The 20,635-nt window shown below is 39.9% G+C and overlaps 1 protein-coding gene across 12 annotated transcripts in view; it reads left to right on the plus strand.

Moving 5' to 3' along the window:
- Positions 1-20,635, plus strand: part of plekha7b (pleckstrin homology domain containing, family A member 7b) — a 64,138-nt gene that overhangs the window by 35,691 nt on the left and 7,812 nt on the right. For 5 of the 12 annotated variants that reach the window (XM_079339892.1, XM_079339900.1, XM_079339898.1 and 2 more), the window contains 19 exons: positions 1,311-1,422; positions 2,154-2,258; positions 2,785-2,857; positions 3,336-3,436; positions 7,045-7,223; positions 8,595-9,023; positions 9,259-9,796; positions 11,959-12,042; positions 12,404-12,538; positions 13,608-13,661; positions 15,483-15,563; positions 16,574-16,645; positions 17,787-17,867; positions 18,037-18,186; positions 18,750-18,851; positions 19,114-19,225; positions 19,443-19,633; positions 19,992-20,183; positions 20,286-20,403. In XM_079339892.1, the coding sequence (XP_079196018.1) occupies positions 1,311-1,422; positions 2,154-2,258; positions 2,785-2,857; positions 3,336-3,436; positions 7,045-7,223; positions 8,595-9,023; positions 9,259-9,796; positions 11,959-12,042; positions 12,404-12,538; positions 13,608-13,661; positions 15,483-15,563; positions 16,574-16,645; positions 17,787-17,867; positions 18,037-18,186; positions 18,750-18,851; positions 19,114-19,225; positions 19,443-19,633; positions 19,992-20,183; positions 20,286-20,403 (2,909 nt within the window). The remainder of the gene's footprint in view (positions 1-1,310; positions 1,423-2,153; positions 2,259-2,784; positions 2,858-3,335; positions 3,437-7,044; positions 7,224-8,594; positions 9,024-9,258; positions 9,797-11,958; positions 12,043-12,403; positions 12,539-13,607; positions 13,662-15,482; positions 15,564-16,573; positions 16,646-17,786; positions 17,868-18,036; positions 18,187-18,749; positions 18,852-19,113; positions 19,226-19,442; positions 19,634-19,991; positions 20,184-20,285; positions 20,404-20,635) is intronic. The other 7 variants (XM_079339897.1, XM_079339903.1, XM_079339899.1 and 4 more) reach the window with 6 other exon arrangements.

Genomic DNA, 20,635 nt, shown 5'->3' on the forward strand with positions numbered 1-20,635 from the left:
AGTTGCTGCTTATTGTGTTTTTATTGAGTAACGTGTATTATTTTCCACATCTGATGGATATTTTTCAGAAATCCCATCAATGTGAACTGAATGTCTGTGGCAGGTTGTATTGGACAGCAGGAGTTCATATGTACGAGTCACTGATAATAACATGGTGATGATTATTGGTGCAGTGTTCGTCAGTATTGTTTTTATAACTGGACTTTAAGGAGTGACAGCTCAAAGGGAGATTTTCTGAGAACTGTCCAGTGTTAATATTTAGAAACCTATTGATACACGTAAAAACAAGTGTTTCTGATGTTGTTGTTACGATAATCTCCTTATATATATGTCAACATGCACCATGTGTCTTTACATTCTTACAAAAAGGCACTTTGGTGTATATGCAAGATGTTATGTTCTCTTAAACAATACCAGCATACCCTCTGGATGATGTTTTATAGAGGGCACTTTTGCTTATTGTACCAGAACAGTGATTAACTGTGTATTCTGGGGATTGTAAAGGCTCCAGGAATATTGTTTAAATCTTAAATAAATGTGTCTGTATTTAAAATAAATCTTTATTGGACACCAGCGTGTCACTAAACCCCCCCCCAAAAAAGGATTTGCTTTATTTGCAGTATGTTCATTTTTTTGTTCTTGAAAATTTGCTGATGTCATAAGAAAATGTGATGTGGGACTTTCACTCAGAGTAATTGAATGTGTGTGTGTGTGTGTGTGTGTGTGTGTGTGTGTGTGTGTGTGTGTGTGTGTGTGTGTGTGTGTGTGTGTGTGTGTGTGTGTGTGTGTGTGTGTGTGTGTGTGTGTGTGTGTGTGTGTGTGTGTGTGTGTGTGTGTGTGTGTGTGTGTGTGTGTGTGTGTGTGTGTGTGTGTGTGTGTGTGTGTGTGTGTGTGTGTGTGTGTGTGTGTGTGTGTGTGTGTGTGTGCTCCTCCATATGGCTTTAGCACCTGGCTGAGGTTATTTTTTGTTTGTTTTGCTTGTTAGCTGTGTGTACAAGATGTGTCTTCTGGTGTGTGTGTGTGTGTGTGTGTGTGTGTGTGTGTGTGTGTGTGTGTGAGACAAAGTGTCACTGAAGTGTTTGGAACACAAGGCTTACACTATGAACACATCCACTTAAACCATTGGCTGTGACGGGTCTCGTGGGGGTGTCAGGAAATCGTCATATCCTTAATATGTGAAAGCTCAGCACAGGGCAGCGCTCTGTTTCCCTGCACGCCTGTGTCTGACAGGACACAAAGGCTATCAGTATCAGTGCTTCTCATCCTCGGCGTTGCACTGATCCTCTCCTTAACTGCCTTCTCAACTGCAGGTTAGAAGCCCGTATGTCCAAGTCAGCGGCCAATCAGAGATCCCCTAGCATGGTCACAGACTCCTCCAAGGTTGTGACCGCAGCAGCAGTGGATGGCACATCAGGGTCAAAGGTGACTATCAGTGGGGGGGTTTTTTTCTCTCATAGCCTTAATGTTTTTGTCAAGCCTACCTTATAAAGTTTTACTGAAGAACAATGATTGGTAAACATGTTTCACACTTCATTTTCTTTAAAAGGCACTCTAAATAACTGTGATGCTCACTTTGACATATTGATTTAATTCACTCCAGATGACGTTGTCTCTGAAAAGTATGTTTAAACATACATCCTGTGGGACTGGAAAGAGGTGTGGTGTAGGGTGTGCATCGTTGTGATAGACTGTCTATTGTTCACACGGTGATGTTGGAAAGTTTCGCTGCAGACATGTTTTTTACAGTGAATATTGGACACACCAGAGTAATCTTAATCTTTTATAGAAATACAATATGAATAAGTTGCTCCATGTAATATTTTAAATTCTGATAGTCCTGTAAAATAATGTGTTTTTACACTTGTCTAAGTAGAATGTCAAACATTTAGTGGTTATAACTGCTTTTGTTCTCAATGTAAAGTAAAGAAGAATTTGAATAGACATGACAGCCTTGCTAACATCAGAAGACTTTTTTTTGTGTATTTTTCTTGTAAACTTTAATTTATCCATTTTCACCTTCAATGGATCTACCATCGTAGACACAATATTGTAATATATTCATTTGTTGACTGTACGTTGGGCAAGCCAGGGAAATGTGTTTAAATGGATTCAGCAAGGTCAGCTCAAAATGAACTCGGTCTTCTCTTTTTCAGGGTTCAAGAGGTCCGGGGAAAGTACACAGTTTTGGCAAGAGGGATCATTCTATTAAAAGAAACCTCAACATCCCTGTGGTGGTGAGGGGCTGGCTCTACAAACAGGTGAGCAGGGGTTCTTCTTCTTTAACACATGTCACAATGAGTCTTATTGTAGAAACTATGTTGTAGAATCTACATGTTCGGATACAATTGACTTTGCAGAAGTGAGATTACTGTGAACAAACTACAGGTGTACCGACAGTATGTGTACAAGCTCATGCTTAATTAGCTGTTAAACTGTTTCCATTAAATTCTCTGACTGCCCTGCAATCCTTTTTAATCTGGGTTCAAGGGTCTCGTGAGAGCATATAACAAATATAAGTAATTAGGTGAGTCGAAAAGCAGAGTTACTGAGTTGAATGTTGAGGCTGCAGCTTTTGCTGAATACTTCAATAAAACCAATGCTCTTAAATGAAACTTAATTATTGTTTTAATGGCATGCACAAAGCCCCCAAGCCCACCCACTGCTCCCTGCTTATGAGTAGTGTCTATACCCAAACTACACTTTTTAATTAAACTGTGAATTAAAAAAGTGTTCCTGCCGAGAGGATTTTTAAATGTGTGTTGCTTTTCCCCCTTTCACCTCCAGGACAGCTCTGGAATGCGATTGTGGAAAAGGAAGTGGTTTGTTTTGTCAGACTACTGCTTGTTTTACTACAAAGGTGAGTCCATGGAAAGTGGCCACACTTCGCTGTGTAAACCGATCTTGATTGTTGTATCAGATGTAAGAACCTCTGACGAGCTCATCAAAGGAGCGATACAGTTCTTGATTAACTTCATCCTATAATTAGATGTACTGTGTGACAGATCCTGCTCTTCCTCCCACTTCTCCTTCCTTATTAACTTGAATGTTATATTATGGGATGTAATCTGTGCTTGTGTTACCAGAGCATCTTCCTCCTCTCCTCCAATAAGCATACTGAATAATAGATGGTGCATATGCCACCTCTTGCCACATGCTGCACCATGGTCTCGTCCAGACAAGAGTCACACATGAATTATGCCTGACTAATGTCCCTGCTGTTCATAAATCTGCAGCCTCACGGAAAGATCGTAAAAAAAAAGTATTGGCAGAATTAGTGTTTGTTGTTTTGGATTCTTGTAATGAATTACTGTGTGTTGTGTTTGCTCTGTTCACAGACAGCCGAGAGGAGACGGTTCTTGGAAGTATCCCTCTTCCCAGCTACGTCATTGCACCAGTTGAGCCTGATGATCACATAAACCGCAAATACGCTTTCAAGGTAACACTGGAGTAGCCCTGAATCAGATCTATTAAAGAGGGTATCACCTCCATGTGAAGTCCACGGGACATGTTACTTGTTCCTAAGAGTAATCATTGCTACAGTGTTGTGTTATTATCACACACAAGAAGTTTAATTAACCCCTGCGTTCTTTTTCTTTCTTTCATTATTTGAGCAGGCTTTTTTTTTTTATGTTTAAAATCATTATCCTTTGGTTGTTTTGCAGAGTCTCTCAAAAGTGTCTGAACATCTGTGCAAAACATATTTAGATAATGCTTTTATATTAACATGGCTATTTCAGTTCAAGTCGAATTTTAGATGTTCTGATTTTATTCATCTATTTCAAGCTGAGACAGAAATTAAAGTTGATCTACTCCACGTGTTCCCAACTTGGGGGTTTAGGAGGTGTTTAAACACTTACCTTGTCATTTGTATTAGAAAGGTCTTCTGGTAGGAAAGAGTATGTAGGCCTTTTCTGCCTCATCTATTGCAAGCTGAGGCAGAAGGGATTTTTTTTTGTCATAATGTTTCGGAGCCCCACTTGTGTGCTAAGAAAGCTGCAGCAGAGCAGTGTCAACATAACGTGCAGAGTGCAGCAGGTTTGTTCTTTCACTGAAATCTGTACAGCCCATACTCTTCTTGTTATACAGACGCTGGGAGAGGCAGCCAGAATGTGGTTATAGTGCCATTTTTTATTTAAGTGTGTGAAGCAGAATCCTTTGTATGCAGCACAATATTGTAGTTTTCCTTCTGTGAAATCTTTTTTTTTTTTTTTTTTGGGGGGGGGGGGGGTTAAAAGTAAGAGTTTTAACATTATCCAGCTCCTCCTTTGTGGAAACACAGCGCTTGCTGCAAACGACAATAGTGCCTGAATGTTTGATGCACCACTGCAGCTTCAGGGCATTCTGTTGCAATCCTTTCAGCTCCTTTGTACTCTGGCTTTTGTTCTTGGATTCTGTGTGTGTTGAGTGTATTTCTGTGTGAGTATGAATGGTACGGATCTCCTGGGTTTTTATGATCATATTACATACAAAGGATTTGTGTGATAATTGTGCTGCTGGGAAATATTAATTATACATTCAGCCTTTTTCTGCATCTCCTCCCACCACTTGCTGGGGGAGTCAATGTAAGGTGAGGTGAAACGAGCTGCGCTCTGCTGCTGTATTTAAAGCCATCCTTATTCCCTTTCAGCGCTCCCTGAGCCATCGTGCATTAAGGAGCAGGTTTCATTATGTGTTCCTGAGGTGCTAAGCAAGCATGACAACAGCTTAGCAGATGTCAGGTGTTGTTGAACAATGAGATGTTTCAGACTCTTTGAGCTGCTGATGTGTCGGGTGAATCACAAACTACACTTTAAATAACAGGCTTGAGAAAGTGACAATCTATTCTCAAAATCAGTGTGATTAGCATTACATTCAGTTTGGAATGCAGCAGCTAAAATAATAGTGGTTTTTTTGGGTCAGTATATTTACTTCTTAGACCTTGTTTTACCTTCACTAAAGCACTGTACAGTTTCAGGGATGTCTCCGATAACAGTTGTGTCTAAGTATCAAAACATATTTGCTGTGTTCTCTCTTGTTTGTTATGACTGCCACAAGTCCACTTTCTGATTGAGTCTGTACTGATCAGCTATAACTTCCTGTGGTTTTTCTGTTTTCTTATTTTTGTTCATCCCACTGTGTTTCTCTCATTCCCTGTTGGTCAATTGCCTTCCATTGTGACCCGGTGTGTGTGCGCGCGTGTGCGGAGTGAGTACTGTTCTCTGTGGGAGACCGTCCTGAATCAAGCAGGTTTTCTGTCTTGCATGAATAGGTATTTGATTTCACTCAAGCCTCATCAGCGAAACACCATCCTCAGCTCATTTTGTTTCATATCATGTCAGCTGCTGCAGAATGCACATTTTGAGAAATGTGCATTGAAGTTGTAGCAGTGCAGACATCTTAGGACAATGCCAGAGCACATAGGACTGCAGATAGATTGAATTTAAACATTTTTCTGTTCATTTGAGGTAAGGAAATGTGAAGGTTTACTTTTAGTTAGATAGTGATACCAAGAGGTATTTGGGCAGTGACACATTTTTTTTTTTTTTTTTTGGCTCTTTACTCCAGCCAATAGGGTTCGAGGATCAAAAGTCTTAGCATTTTTTTCTACGATGTAAACCATGTCAGTGTACATAAATCAAAGTGAAAGTCAACACTTACAAAAAAACATTTGTGTAATGTTCAGATAGTTTAAAACAGCCCATGGCTGATTTAAAATGCATGATATTACTGTGGAATTAGATTCAGAAGTTTCCAGGTGAATTATTGAGTTTGACATAAATGATCGGTTGCTCTGGTATTTGTCCTGTCAGGCTACATATAACTTTTCAAATTCTCATCATCGTCGAAGAAAAAGGATCTGATGTCATTGCTTTTTTGTGGGTGTTTGATGCCATCAGCAGTTCACCTTCACCCCCCCCCCCCCCCCCCCCCCCCCCACCGACACATTTATTATTTGTATTTTTTATAAACATGTTTTAGCGGGTCTGTTGCAGGGGTTTTCCTACAGAAAGAATACGTTATTTTTGATTAATTGGTGTATTTACTTCACTGCCTTCAGACGAGGTTGGCCTTTTAAGGTCTTAGGATGGTATCATGACACTTAACGTCCCAATTTGGTGGAATAAGTTGGGAAGGTTGGAAGACACATGGTTTAAAGCTCCCACCTTTTCACTTGACTTAAAAACATGTTTATAAAGCGTGTTTTCATGATACTGCAGATATATTCAGGAGTGTACATACAGTAGGAAGCAGGACACTTTTTTTCTGTCATTCCATGGATGTCATAATTGTGTTATAGAGTGTAAGCAGCCATATTGTTTGTTATAATGAAGTAAAGATTTGCATCAAATAAAACTATGTTTTCCATCAAACATTAACGATGGATAAAACAGTGTTGTTGAACATTACCACTTTATCCTTTGCACCTTTGTAAAGGTTTTTGAAGTAGGTCAGTACAATTTGGCCGGGAAAAACAATACAGGGACAGAGACAACAGAAGATTAATTACTAAATATCTGTGAGGCTGCACAAACATTTGCTGACTGAATGTGTGCATCAATTTTTCCTGACTAAAATGCTAACAACTGCCAGTAATCACCCGTTTGTTTCTCCTGTGTGGTATGCTGCAGTTTCTTTCTTGGCTTTATCAGTTAAGAATATATATCTGTATATGTATGTGTGTGTGTGTGTGTGTGTGTGTGTGTGTGTGTGTGTATATATATATATATATATATATATTATATATATATTATTTTTCCTTTCCAGAAGTCTTTCCTTTTTTTAAAACAGTTGGAAGATATAACCTTTATTATTCATTTTTTGATGGCCAGAAACAGCACAATGTTCACATTGTTTTTGCTGCAGGACTGTTCTCCCTCCTCTTTTCGTTCTCAGTTAAATGTTGCTGTACACTTTGTCCTCACTGTGCTGACAGCTGTCAGACTCAGTAAACAAGAGAGTAAAGTTTTCTATTCATCAACTTCTTTGTCAGCTTTCTTTCATCCATTGAAAGAAGTTTCAAATCTGCCCTCTGTCTCCCTTCCTCTTTATCTCTCTCTTTGATAGGCGAGCCATACGGGAATGCGCTCCTACATTTACAATAAGAACTCTGTGATTGGCTCACAGGCAGAACACTGCGGGATGCGGACATATTTCTTCAGTGCGGACACACAGGAGGACATGAATGGCTGGATCCGGGCCATGAACCAGGCTGCACTGATGCAGCAGAGTCACACTATAAAGAGGTTGGTCTCTGCTTTACTGAGTAACATTCACATCTCTTATCGGTTGGATTTCTGATAATCACAACATCTGGCCTCCCAGCAAGAGCAGCATACTTTGTCACTGGATATGTCTTTAGATACTGCCATTAAGGAACCATAGAATCAAAACATCAATATCTAGAAGTGCACTCACTGTACAGGTTTGTGTGTACTGTATCAACTACAGTGATTAACTGCAAGTGTAAATTGTTCAACATCAATTTTAATCGCTCAAAGTTGCCAATATTTCTTGCTGCTATTTTACAGCATGAACTTTCTTCCACAGCCGGTCCTACCCTGCCCGTCTGTTCAGGCACATTAGGATGTGTGCAGTTTTTCTGCGTGTGTGAGTGTGTGTTTGTGTGTGTGTGTGTGTGTTACATCTGGGTTTTGTGTACGTGATTCGCATCCAATCCTATTGCTTGTTTAGCCCAAGCCCCATGCAAGACACTGCAGCAGCTCTGAAAGCAAAATGTGTCATCAAACAAATCTTCAAAATATTTTCACAATAGTTAACAGGAATATTCTGCCTTAAAGTCTATAATCTGATCTCTTTAATGCACTCTAATACTGTATCTGAACATCGAAAACCGCAACCTGCAAGCCTCAGATAGGTTGACTGAAGAGCAGCATTTGAATTGTCTGTGCAATTATGCCACCTAGAGGCCTACATAAGTCAATAGAGGTGTTTTTTTAGTGACTCAATGAATCAGTGAAATGTTTTGCACTATTGACATTATTACAAAGATAACACGAATGTTCATCTCCTGAGTTCTGTGTGAGGCCGCCTCACTCTTCCTGCTCTCATTTAAGCTTATGAAGTGTGTAAAACTATCAATGAGGCATTGAATTAGGCTTTGAAAATTAGACTGTCATTTTATATTCCCTGAGTTGGAAAATTGTGAATGGGGCACTTTATGAATTTCAATTCTTATCAAGGGAACACATTGATCAGTGTGGCTACTTGATTATGACAAAGCACATCTGTCAAAATTTTAAAAAATTCAAAAGAGTGGAAAGTTATTGAAAAGTCCCAATGACAGAGAAACTAAATAATGTTTTGGTTTTTTTTAACCATATTTACCAGTGTTTTAGAAAATGGAATTCCTTTTTAGTAAGACATATTTACATTTACTGTATATATCCATTATCATGTTCTTTATGCCTCTTTATTAAGAGATGGGAAGTTAGGTGAATGTTAAATAACTGTGTGAGTGCAGCTGTGTGTAAGACTTGAGAAATGGAGTACTTAAACATTCCAATGCACATTGTTTATTTAAGATAAAATCATATGTACATTCACAGGCAGAATTCTGATGATACAATGAACCATCTTGTCTCACTTTTTCACAGAGAGGTAGAGAAGCAAAAGAAGGCAGTGCAGCATGCCGTCCCACAGACAAACCACGTCCACATCAACCAGCACTCATCTCATTCAGAAAGCCACCGCAGGACAGACAAAGAGGAACCTCACGGTAATGGTATCCATCCGTCGCATGGGGACGAGGTGAGATACGGAATTGAGATCCAGGGGAGGCCCAGCCATTTGGCCACAGAGGAAAGAGCAGAGAGACTCTCTCCAGACTCACTTGATGGTGTCCTCCACAAGAGTGGACAGCAAACTGTGATCCAGGTGGCTCTGCCGCCACAACAGAATGGAAATCTTGTCTATCAGAAGGGGCTTGTTTTGCAGAAAGACTCGGAAAAACATGTAAAGAGGAAGAATACACTGGCTCAGGTGGAGCAGTGGGTCAAAGTTCAGAAAGGGGACCCACCGAAAAGGTCAGTTGGATTAAACACAGTCAGTAAGAAACAACGAACAGCAGCAAAAAAAGATGATTAAATAACCTTTGAGTAAACACCTCCCTCTAGTGGCTGATATTAGAACTAGTAGGTTATTCCAATTGTTTAATGGTTATTTCTAATTTATTATCTTTTGTGGAGAGAAGTAATTGTGGACAGATAACACCAAATTCTTTAACATACAGTTAAGCCCTGATGTGTTTTTCTGTCTCAGTGCTCCCTCTGCCGAGTTCAACCTCCCTCGGCGGACTCCTCCTTTAAAGCCAAAAGCCAGCACAGCAGAGTCAACCTATCATTCACTACCAAAGTCTCCCCGTCTCCCATCCGGCAGCAGCTCTCCTCCGGGAACATTCAACCTGCCCAGCGACTACAAGTACGCCCATGATCGACTCAGCCACTTCCGCATGTCCACTGATGAGCGCATGGCCACCAAGGAGGGGATGGTGTGGCAGCTGTATGAGTGGCAGCAGCGACAGCAGTTCCGTCACGGTAGCCCCACCGCTCCTATTTACACCGGCCCTAATTTCACAGACTCTTCATCGTTTAGAGTAACTGTGGAGATGCCACGCTCCATCTCTGTCCCTCCGTCCCCGTGTGAAGTCCCACCATCACTCCCCTCCTTCAAACCCTTGTCCCCTCGCAGGCCGCACACTCCCTCAGATAGACGTACAGTCCGGCCGCTGGATGAAGTGTTACCTGGGGACAGCACAAGATCCAGCTCCCCTGGCCATATTTGTGCCCAACTGTCACAGGTAGGACACATACTCAGGAACAGTTTAAGTAGTGTTGGTGCATTTCACAGGCGCTGCCTTTCTAAAAATAGAACACCGACAACAATTATACCATAAGTCTATAAAATATGTAAAGACAGCCTTTTCATTTAAACTGCTTCAATTATGTGCAATTTACATCAGTGTCTTTCATACTCAGAGGAATGTTACACTAATAACAACTAGTTTAAATCAATCCCGTTTGTGTTTCATGTCAGCTGAGATGTTACTTTAGTTAGAATCATTATCTATTACAGCTTGATTACAAAACAGAAAGCAAAGTCTAAAAAATGCTCGTCCATGTATGAATAAGAGAGCAATAAGGAGAAGCCTTGGGGTATTATGTGGTTATCATTTATAACTGTAGGACTTACAGTACGTCAGTATCTCTCCCTATGGAGTATAGGGATGACTCGAAGCATAGCTAGAGGGCCAACGAATGAACGATGATCAATGCAATTAAAATGCTAACATTCTATGTATTCATATTTCTAGGATTATTTATTGGTTGTATTATTGTTACATCACTTTAAACCAAAGGTTTTGTTGGACACAATCCATATTTGTTTTCAATCATATACAGCTCAGGGGAATTATACAATGAAAAATTCATTTTGTTGACTGTTTTAGGTAAACCTGCACAGGATAAAAGAAAACAAATACGTTACATAAGTCCCACCCCTTGATGATGTTATGTTCAGTTACTCAGTCTCTGCTGCTGTAAAACTGTATTTCAGAAACACAGTAAAAGTCAGAAGCGTGTCATCGCCATGAGACTGAGGTTGTAATAGATCATTTACTTGTAGTGAACCAAAGACAAAGGTCTCATTCTCACGGTAGCTTTGCCCGTAGGATGTGGGGTATCTATTGATGTTAACTTGAGGGATGTTTGCTCACTAGGACACCATGGGAAGATTAGCATGAGGAGTATGAGAAAGCTCAGACTTCTCAGCGCGCACACATTTTTTATAGTCATGTGAATCACTTACAGATTCACACAGTCCACACCCAAGCTTGTTTCACAGGTGGGGTAAACATGTGTCAGCGAAAGCGTGCTTCTCCGGCATTCCCCAAACCATAGTAGCGCTCAGACAACACCACCACTGCCGCAGGAGACAGAGCGAGGGGCCGTCCTGTCATCCACACCCTGCGCTGTCTGCCAACCACACCCTCCACATGTGAAACACTCTCCCTCCATACCATCGCCACATTGGCCAACACACACAAGCCTCATAACCAATCCTTTGACCTTACAGAAGTTAACAAAGTGTTGCTGTTGCTCTGTTTCCTCCGCCAGTGTCAAGTCACTAATTATAATCATTAAAAGAATGACTCACAATTATGGAAATGATTTTAAAGAAGAATCTGTTTGAACAAAAGGAGCCAAAGTAACTGTCTTCAAGAGAGGGATGTTTATGGGAACTAAAGTCTATCTGGGATGTACTTAGTTTTGGTGCACCCAGCATCTCTGAGGCTCTCCCTGACTGGAGTGCGCTTTAGTCAAAGCGAAAATGTGTATACCTCTGTGGAATATCATTAATAAGTATGTTTTATTAGCAGCTAATCCAATTTGCCCTGGGCTCCTCAGCACCCTATAAACATCTCGACTCTATCTCAAACATCAGCAGCGGTCTCTTTCTTCTGATCTCGCATTTAAATAAAAAACCTATTATACAGCAAAAAAAATAGTGGCATGGGAATCTCAGAGGGAATGGCTTACAGTGCTTCTCTTGCTGGTAGCAAACAAATGTTATTTTAAGAAAGCAGGTTCAGTGTAATTTATGTGTAGTTAATTAAATCTCTTGTTGTTTGTGTCCTTTTAAGGTTCTGTAGTGGGCCTGGTTTTTTGCTAATTCTGTGTGTTAAGCAAAAACGTCAAATTTTCTAAGGCCTGTAGCGTCTGAAACCCGGGGCACACCTTGTTTCAAGTGAGAGAAGCAGCGATGAAAGGGAGAAAGGGATAGATGAAAAATAAATATGCTGTGTAGTCAAATTTGTTCGTAGACTTGGAGGCAATGTTTCAACTTTGTGCCAGTGAAATAGAGTGGTCTATCTATTGAAGAGCCCTCGGTGAATTAGACATTCTGTTTGATTTGACTTTATTAGAGCAGTGATAACAAGCTAAGGAATTTGTTTCTTTGCAGACTTCCCAAATTGAGAGAAGGTCCATGCCAGCCATGGGCTACATCACACACACTGTCAGTGCTCCCAGCTTGCATGGAAAAACGGTATGTCCCTCTTACTTACATTGACATGACAGAAATAACTCGGTCCAACACTTGATTTATGTCCTCTTTGTGACAGTTCAAAGAATCAAGAATTTTGACCCAATTTAGGCAACTGACTTTGTGAAACATTTTTATTCCATTGAAGTATTATCAGTTCTTATAGTCCTTATCTTTGGAAGGTACCTGATAGCGCTGTAAAATAACCCTCCCAAGTTTGAACATTTAAAGCTCTTACTTTACTGGCGTACTGGCTTCTCATCCTTTATGAGCTTTATGAGTTTCTATACTACCCATATGGTTCTGAAGTATTTTCTCTCATCCCTCTGCGCTTTCTGCCCCTAAACCTCGGGCTTGGCTACAGCCGGAGGAGCTGACTCTGCTCCTCATTCAGCTTCGAAGGCACCAGGCCAAGATGGCTGGTGTGCATAGCCCCAGTGATGCATTCGCTCACCTGCAGCGACACCAGCACAATGGCATTCTGGGCCCCGTCATGCAGGTCAGGGGCATTTGTACCTCCCTAACCTCCTCTGCAGCAGTCTGCAACCCCAGTCAGTGCACAATGGTCCCGCTCTCCCCAGCCAATCCCTTACATTTAATCCATGTCATTCATAGTAGTGTGCAGTCTATGAGTTTGGCTTGGTTGTGTTGTTTATTTAACAATTTGGCCGTATTGCACTTCATTCTGTCCAGATTGCTAGCTTAGCATCAGTGTCTTTCATTGTCAGTGTCACTCATTCCATTTGTTAAAAAACTTAAAAGAACTTCCAAAAGCTGGTAAAGTTGTTTATCAAAAGTAACATACTGTTTTTGAAGCATGTTTATGGTAGACTGTGCTTGCATTTTATCTCTACTTTGATCGATGTGTAACCTTGCACATAAACACTCAGTTTGACCACACTTCAGGTACCAGACAATTGTTGTTCAGTTGTTTATGAGGTCAGACATGAGATATTGAACAAGTTCCAAACTTAAAGGTCACATAGTATGAAAGATATACTTGTTTTTCAATACTGATATGTTTCCCTAGCCGGTCTACAAACCCCTTCAACTATGAGAAAAGTCCATTTTCTCTGTCTTTCGCCTGCTCCACTTTTCAGGTGTTTATTCTGCCTTCTGCCTTAAATAATTGGGAATGGTGCAAGAAAGCCACCAAAGAAAGCGACCCAAGCCCCTCCAGAGAGGTGATGTCAAACACAGCTCAATTGCATTTAAAGCTATAAAAACAGCTTGTTCTGAGCAAAGCTCACATGCAGGGGTTTATAGGCATGAAAAAAATAAAACAGGCTTGGGTTGAATTTTGGCCAGAAACTTAACAGGCATGTTTAAGCTCTGAGACTTATTTAAACTTGTTGAAAATAAGAATACTATGTGACTTTTAAATGATTGCTAAATTAAAGTTTGGCTTTAGATAAACAATAACTCGAAGGTAGAAGAAAACTGCTATGAAACCAAGCTAATGAAAAATGTCATCAAGGCTGGAAACAGCAGATAAAGGTCTAGAGTCATCTGGTCACCCATTATCAGCTTCCCTTCAAATGATTTGTCTCTCCACTGCTCATTTCAAGGCTGATGATACATACATACAACTGAAGAAGGACCTGGAGTATCTAGATCTGAAGGTGGGCCCCAAAGAAATATATCACTTTTTTATCTTTTTCATCTCTCCATCTTCCTGCTGTGATCTTGTTCTTCTGCTGCTGTCTCCATGTTTCCCCTTTTCTCTGTCTTTTCGATGATCTGTGCTTTGCTTTCTGCTGTCTCCTTATGATGGAATCATCATGTCTATCAAATGTCTTATTACTCTGAGAATTAATTATTTAATAAGAGAAAGGCTTTTAGGTATACAAAGGTAAGACAAATCCAACAGGTATTGATAGAAGATTAAAATACTGTGGCTTTTTTTCTTGGACTATAGCACTGTGCACCAGGATGCAGAAGGTTAATGCTGTTGTTTCATTTAAATCCTGTGTTGACACCACCTAGAACAAGTGATCTTACTTACACTGCGGATTGTACTCGCTAAAGCCACACTTTTGATTTGTTTTTTTTGTTGTTTTTTTTTTGTTGTTTAAAAAAGGTAGATTAATTTTTACTTTTTATTTTTTAATATTCAATCTGTTGGCATGGTCTTTAGCCTTTTTATTATTATTTTTTCCACTGTATCTATGAATTACTAATGAAATGTAAGCCTTAAACAACTGTATACATCATTCTTGGAGAAAAAAAAGCAAAAATAGATAGAATGATCTTACATGTCAGAAATAACTGCTCTGAATACAACCTTTTGCTGCTTTGCCTTTTAAAAAATCAAAAACCAAATGCTGGCATAGGCTTCTCTTCATTGTCCTTTGTCGGTGATGTACTGTTTTTAGTATAAATATGGCTTACCACAGACTCCAATAAAAAGTAGACATACTGCACTGTAGCCTCTGGGTCTCAAAGTAAATCTATGGTCCTATTCAGTGGATATGGAAATTAAAGCAGGATATGAATAAGGGCATGGCAGCCATTGATTGGCATTCTCCAAAAAAAACCTTTCAATCAAGATAGGTGCACACTGCACAGCAACGCCTATCCACCATAGACTTTATAAAATATGCATGTAGTGCCAGTGATGTCACCCACTGGTTTCTGAAGCGCAGTTTAAGAGGCTAGTGATGGCAGCTGTTGTCGGTCAAAGACAACAGGGCAAAGAGCTATAGCTGAAGCAGGCTTAAGTCTTGGCATCGGCTACATTGGGCCTGCTTGCAGTCACATCAGTCATGCCCCTAAATAAGCATGACTCTTAATAAGAATAAGTAATAAAACATGTATTTGGACCTTAATCTTTTTTTGTACCAGGCTGTTGTGTGTTAATGGAACTTCCGAGGCATTTCGTGCCGCATACTCAAGAAACTGCCGTTTTTTGGCACTTCAACATTTGCTTTATTTTCCAACACTAAGAGTTTACTGCTTGGTATTCACCATGTTGTCCAAATTGGGTCACTTGTGGCTCAGTTGAACCAAGATGGTTACCACAAAAATATTAGCTCAAGGCCTCAAAACACTTGTCCATTAACAAATAGGTGACATAGTGGTTATGCTTTATTATTAACTGTCTGTGAGGATAACGCATGTTGATGTTAATCTTCTTCTTATCAGACTGCAGTTTCTGGACACTTTTTAGGACATCGCTTATTTTAAAAATGTAACATATACTGTGTTCCGAATTAAAAGTATTCTGGTGAAGGTCCGTTAGTGCTGTTTCAAAGAGGTCTGTTGTATTGAGCTACATCTTGGTGCATATACCATAATATATCTGTGCAGCCTTTCAAGCTAATTGTTTTGTATGTTTAACACCACAATACATTGATTAGAAATCTAAGTTGTGTTTCGGAATGGAGGGGGGTCATCCAAGGATGCCGACCTATAACACCTATCCATTTCCTGTGTCAAAACAGATCCAAAGTATTGACCCGATGATCGTTTCAGTACACAATGTGTTTGAAAACTCCTCTCCGAGTTTTGGGTACTCTTGGAATGTAAGGATGGTGTGCATACAAAGTAAAAAAAAAAAAAAAACATGGCACTGCTTTTTGAAAGGAATGTGATGCATCCCTGAAAGTTATGCAGGATATCACACATGGACACCTTGATCAAGTCATCCAATCATGTGTGATAATCAAACACTGCTATGACATTTGAGATGTTTGAAAGGAAGCTGTTTTGCAAGAGGGCTTCCTTGCATGTTGTCTATCATTTCTGTACGTGTTGATCGTTTGCTGGTTTTTTTCTTTTTGTTTTGCTTGTTTGCGAATAAGTGATGACCCAGTGGTGCTCTTACAAATATACTGGTAATGTAATGACAAGTTCACATTTAAGGGTCTCTCGTTTCATTTTGGTGACTTGTAGAAACAGATTTTAGTCTTGACCGAGCAAACATAGTATTGCACTACTGTATATTTCATTTGTTAAGTAACAAAATATAGTGAAGACAAGAAAAGAGGTTAATTAATTTGGTATTTTCCATTATTCCTTTTTTTTTCGAACTCCACTTTTAAATATTTACCGCCTTACTACACCAGTATGAAACAAGAGGCCTTACTTAACCAAAAGTTTAAGATTATCCCAGCTGACTGAAGCTTTTTGATGCAGAAATACAAAAATAAGAGTCTACATTAACCTTAAACCTTTCCAATATAAACAAATGTTTCTGTATCAAATGAGGCCAGTAAAGAGCAACTTTGGGTTGTTGTTTTTTTCGGGGGGTTTCCCAACAACAAAGACAGTCTTCATCGTCTTCTTTCAGCATACATGGTTTTGCTCATCCTTCTTAACATCTTTATCTCAGCTGAAGCTCGTGCTTTTTTTGGATGTGTTGTTGTTTTCCTCGTTATCTTTTCCCAATCCATCCAGCTTGATTGAAATAACTGTCTTGATCTCTGTTGGAACTCTATACAGTTACTGATATTTATTTACTGCTAGTTTAAAGAAACGGCGTGATTGCTTACAGTAAACTTTTTATTTTATGTGTGACTGTTTTGAATTCCAGGTAACTGGACGTGAGAGTTTCCAAACAGAGAGATCGTCGAGGCCTGTGAGAATAGCAGAAAGTGATGCAGATGTAAGTGACTCATTCTGTTCTCAGGATGTGAAGACAGACTGTGAGCATATCTTCCTTTTCTTTAAGATCATCATTTCTGACTTCTTATCATCCACTACAAAAAAGCAGCTGACTTTAGTCTGACTTTCTTGTGTGGTTTGGGGTGTGTGTGTGTGTGTGTGTGTTTGTGTGTGTGTTTGTCTTCATAAGTTGTGGTAAACAGAGGTTGTAGAGGGAAGGGAACGTTTGTACATTGCAACACTTCAGGGGACACCCATCTGCACTGCACAGTGAGGGCCTGTGTGTATCGACCACAGCTTTTATTTTCCTCCCTGCAATTTAAAGGGAAAAATACATGTAATGGGAGTTTTAGATGATGAGCTGTTAAATTTTTCAGTTTGATTTGCCTGATAGTGCTTTTCTCACTCTTTGTTTTCTGCTGAATAGAGGTACATGGGATGGATGTCCTGGCTTTTCATCATTAGCATTGTTCCCCTTTAACAATTTATAAGAAATTGCCAGTAAATTTGTCTGAACAATGAATATTTCATGCAATTAAAAATAACAATATATGGCAGCAAAATAAAAAACAACTTAATAATTAATTGAACAGAATGATAAATAGATCTGAGAAAAAAGACTGTGTGTGAGAAAGACTGTGAACTAGGCAATCTCATGTTGTTTTCATAAACACATAACCCATTTGTGGGAAAACAAATCTGTCATTCTCAGTCAACACGCTTCTCTCCAAAAAGCGAATGTGAAAATATGGATTTTTGATTATGATTACTCATAATGGGCATTACCAGATCTCTCCCCCAAACTAGACAGTATAGAGCCTTTTGATATTTCTCACTGTGCTGATGAGAGGAAATCCTCGGGGCTTTGCACATAGACGAGCCTTATTGACATATTTACAGACAGCAAAGACAACGATAGATGATCAATTCATCTTTTCTGGCCGCTTGTTGTGGATGCAATTGAACAAAGAAAAGTATGGAACAGAACACCAGAAACTGTCTATCACAAACCGAGTCAATATTTTGTCCCTGTTCTGTAATTGTATTTGAATATGTCAATGCACTCTGAAAAATACAGAGCTAGTAAGATGGTGAAGCAAATGTATGCGATCTTTTATGTCGACATGTTTCTTCTTCTTCAGGTGAAATTAAGTCGGCTTTGTGAGCAAGACAAGATCCTACAGGAGCTGGAGGCCAGAATACGCACTTTAAAAGAAGACAAGGTTTTAGTTTTTAACATACAGTATATATTGCTTGGACCTTTTTTTTATATGTACACCATTCGTTTGTTTGTAGGTGTAAATGCTTCTAGTGTTAAAGCATTTTGAATTGCCTTATTTATGAATGGTTCCCCATAAATAAACTTGCCTTCCCTTTTATGTCCCTATGTAGGACAAGCTGGAGTCTGTGCTGGATATTTCCCACCAGCAGATGGAGCAGTACAGAGATCAGCCGGCACATGCTGAGAAGATAGCCTATCAGCAGAAATTATTGCAGGAGGATGTGGTGCACATCAGGGCTGAAATATCCCAAGCTTCTACAGTAAGACACAGGCAGAACTAGTCTTGACACGTTTCAGTTGAAAACATGACGTTTACCTCTGTTAGTTGTTCCCTTTGTTTCAGGTTGACTGTTAGTATCAAAATGAGTATTCGGGGATAAACCCGAGGCTGCAAAGAAACCCAAAGCACAGCTCTTCACCAGTCTGAAAAATGATGTAGGCAAAATGTTTGTCGATATTCAAAATAACATAATGAAATGAGAAACGATGAGTTTCAATAGAACATTTATAAATAATCCACAAGATGATGCAACAGTAAACAACGGCTCTCAGTATCGAATACACTTTCAATCACATTGGTTATATTCATTTTTGAATCCCTTAACTAGGTTTTATTGGACTGTCTGAAGAATGGCAACAACAGATTTGAGTTTTTAAACACTTGATTACCAAGTGAGGAAGCATAATCAGATGAGTATAAATCGATGCACGGGCTCTCCACTACTCCCAACTGCATCTCCCTGCACACGGCCTTACTGTTAGACTGTGACGAAGGAAAGTAGAGAAACATTTTACACTGAGTGTGTCCTGTGTTATTTTGCAGGAGATGGAAAACGCATGGAACGATTACAGCCAGCTGGAGAGAGATGTGGACTGGTTGAAGTCAGCACTGCAGGGACGGATGACCCGCGCTGATCTCTGTCAGGTCTGTGGCTCAGTGAGTTCTAATCACTTTCAGAAATGAGCGTGTTTAATACTTTTTAACTGACTACATGTATACTGTACAGTCAAAGTAGAGAATTCTATTTTTGCTATGAGTTTGCTTCTCATGTTAGCCTGAGATGAATAGCTATATTTGTCCAAATTGATCACTTGTAATTAGTCTTATAAGGCTTTGCTTGTCATTTTACAGTGTAAAGAAACATGCCTTTATGTTTGTCTATGTGTGTCTGGTTCTGTGTGTGCAGCAAGAGAAAATCCAGATCAGGAAAGAGCTGTGGAGGATCGAGGATGTGATCGCAGGTCTCAGTACCAGCAAAGCCAACTACAAAGTCACTGTCTCCTCTGTTACCAACCCAGGTTAGTCAAACTTGCAGGTTTCATATGTAACAAAAACACATGCTTTTAGTACAAAGGCATGACACGCCACATGCTCACGCTACTGTAACTTGCTATTAAAGCTCGTAATCGCAAACACTCTTCTAATGCCTCGATTATTTCACATGGGAAACAAAGCACTGTCTTACAGCGTGGTTGTGTATTCATCTTACATGTGCATATACACCAAATTCCCCAGAGAGGAAATTTGTGCCTTCAGTGTCGGCATCATCAGTGCCTTCTGTGTCTGGGAGCCCGTCTGCTATGGAGATGAGATTGTCGCAGCACAGCCCCCACCTCAGCCCCAGCATCCACACCCCCACCGCGTTCTCCAGCCCCAGCCAGCAGCCCTTACAACACTCTGCAACTATCACAAGTGGGCTTAACTGGGTGAGTGACCCCTGTAATGAAAGTAATATAAGCATCCTAGATTTTGGTTTGAAATATCCTGCAATGCCCAAGAGAATGAATGATTTCTTCTTTTCTCTTTTTGGAATTTGTCTCCATTTACCCTCCCCCCAAATTAAGATAGAACTTTTCTAAGTCTTTCTATTATTAAAACATTTGTAGTTAAAGTTTTCAAATTGGGAGAAATAAGTAGCACAAAGATATTGAATTTTCAAGGATGTAAAACAATGAGAAAAAATGAAAATCAGCACTTTTTATTTTTTTTATTTAGCAAAGTTACGTTACTTACTGTTTGTAACTTTTCATTTGAATCAATAGTTACCAGTTGTTCTATGTGTAGGGTGAGGATGATGTGCCTCCCAGACCTCCTCTACCTCAGCTCTACAGTCCAGATGAGCATCCCCCCGCCGTGCCCCCCCTGCCCCGAGAGACAACAGTCATCAGACACACCTCTGTGCGTGGCCTCAAACGACAGTCAGATGAACGCAAAAGGGACAGGGAGATTGGCCAGTACACTAATGGAGACAGTAAGGTACAGTACATGGGGTTCCTGTGACTTTTTGTTTGTATGTGGTGCTTAAATGTCTACATTTCTGTGTGTTGTCTGTTTCTAATGTCTGTCTGTGTGACTCAGGTGGAACTTAGACCTTTCCTGAGCGATCCAGAGCTTATGGGTGCTGGAGATGGCTCCAGCCACATCACTGTAGTAACATCATCTGGACCTGAGGGTTACCAGACATTACCGAGCAGAGGTAAACTGACAAAAGAGACAGGAAATCACATATGTGTAAACATACGTTTGACGTCAAGGAAATGAATCAAAAGTGTCTGCATTACCCAGTTCATTTTGATTAACTAAGGTCTAACAAGAATACGGTACGTTTTTTTTTTTTATTGCGATTAATCGCCTGCTGTTTTGTCCATTTGGGTGCAGTGTGGATAAGCCTTTGCAGTGTCTCCTTGTAGTCAAAGTGAAGGAAAAGA

This window comes from Symphodus melops, assembly GCF_947650265.1.
Source record: "Symphodus melops genome assembly, chromosome: 3".
Classification (NCBI taxonomy): domain Eukaryota; kingdom Metazoa; phylum Chordata; class Actinopteri; order Labriformes; family Labridae; genus Symphodus; species Symphodus melops.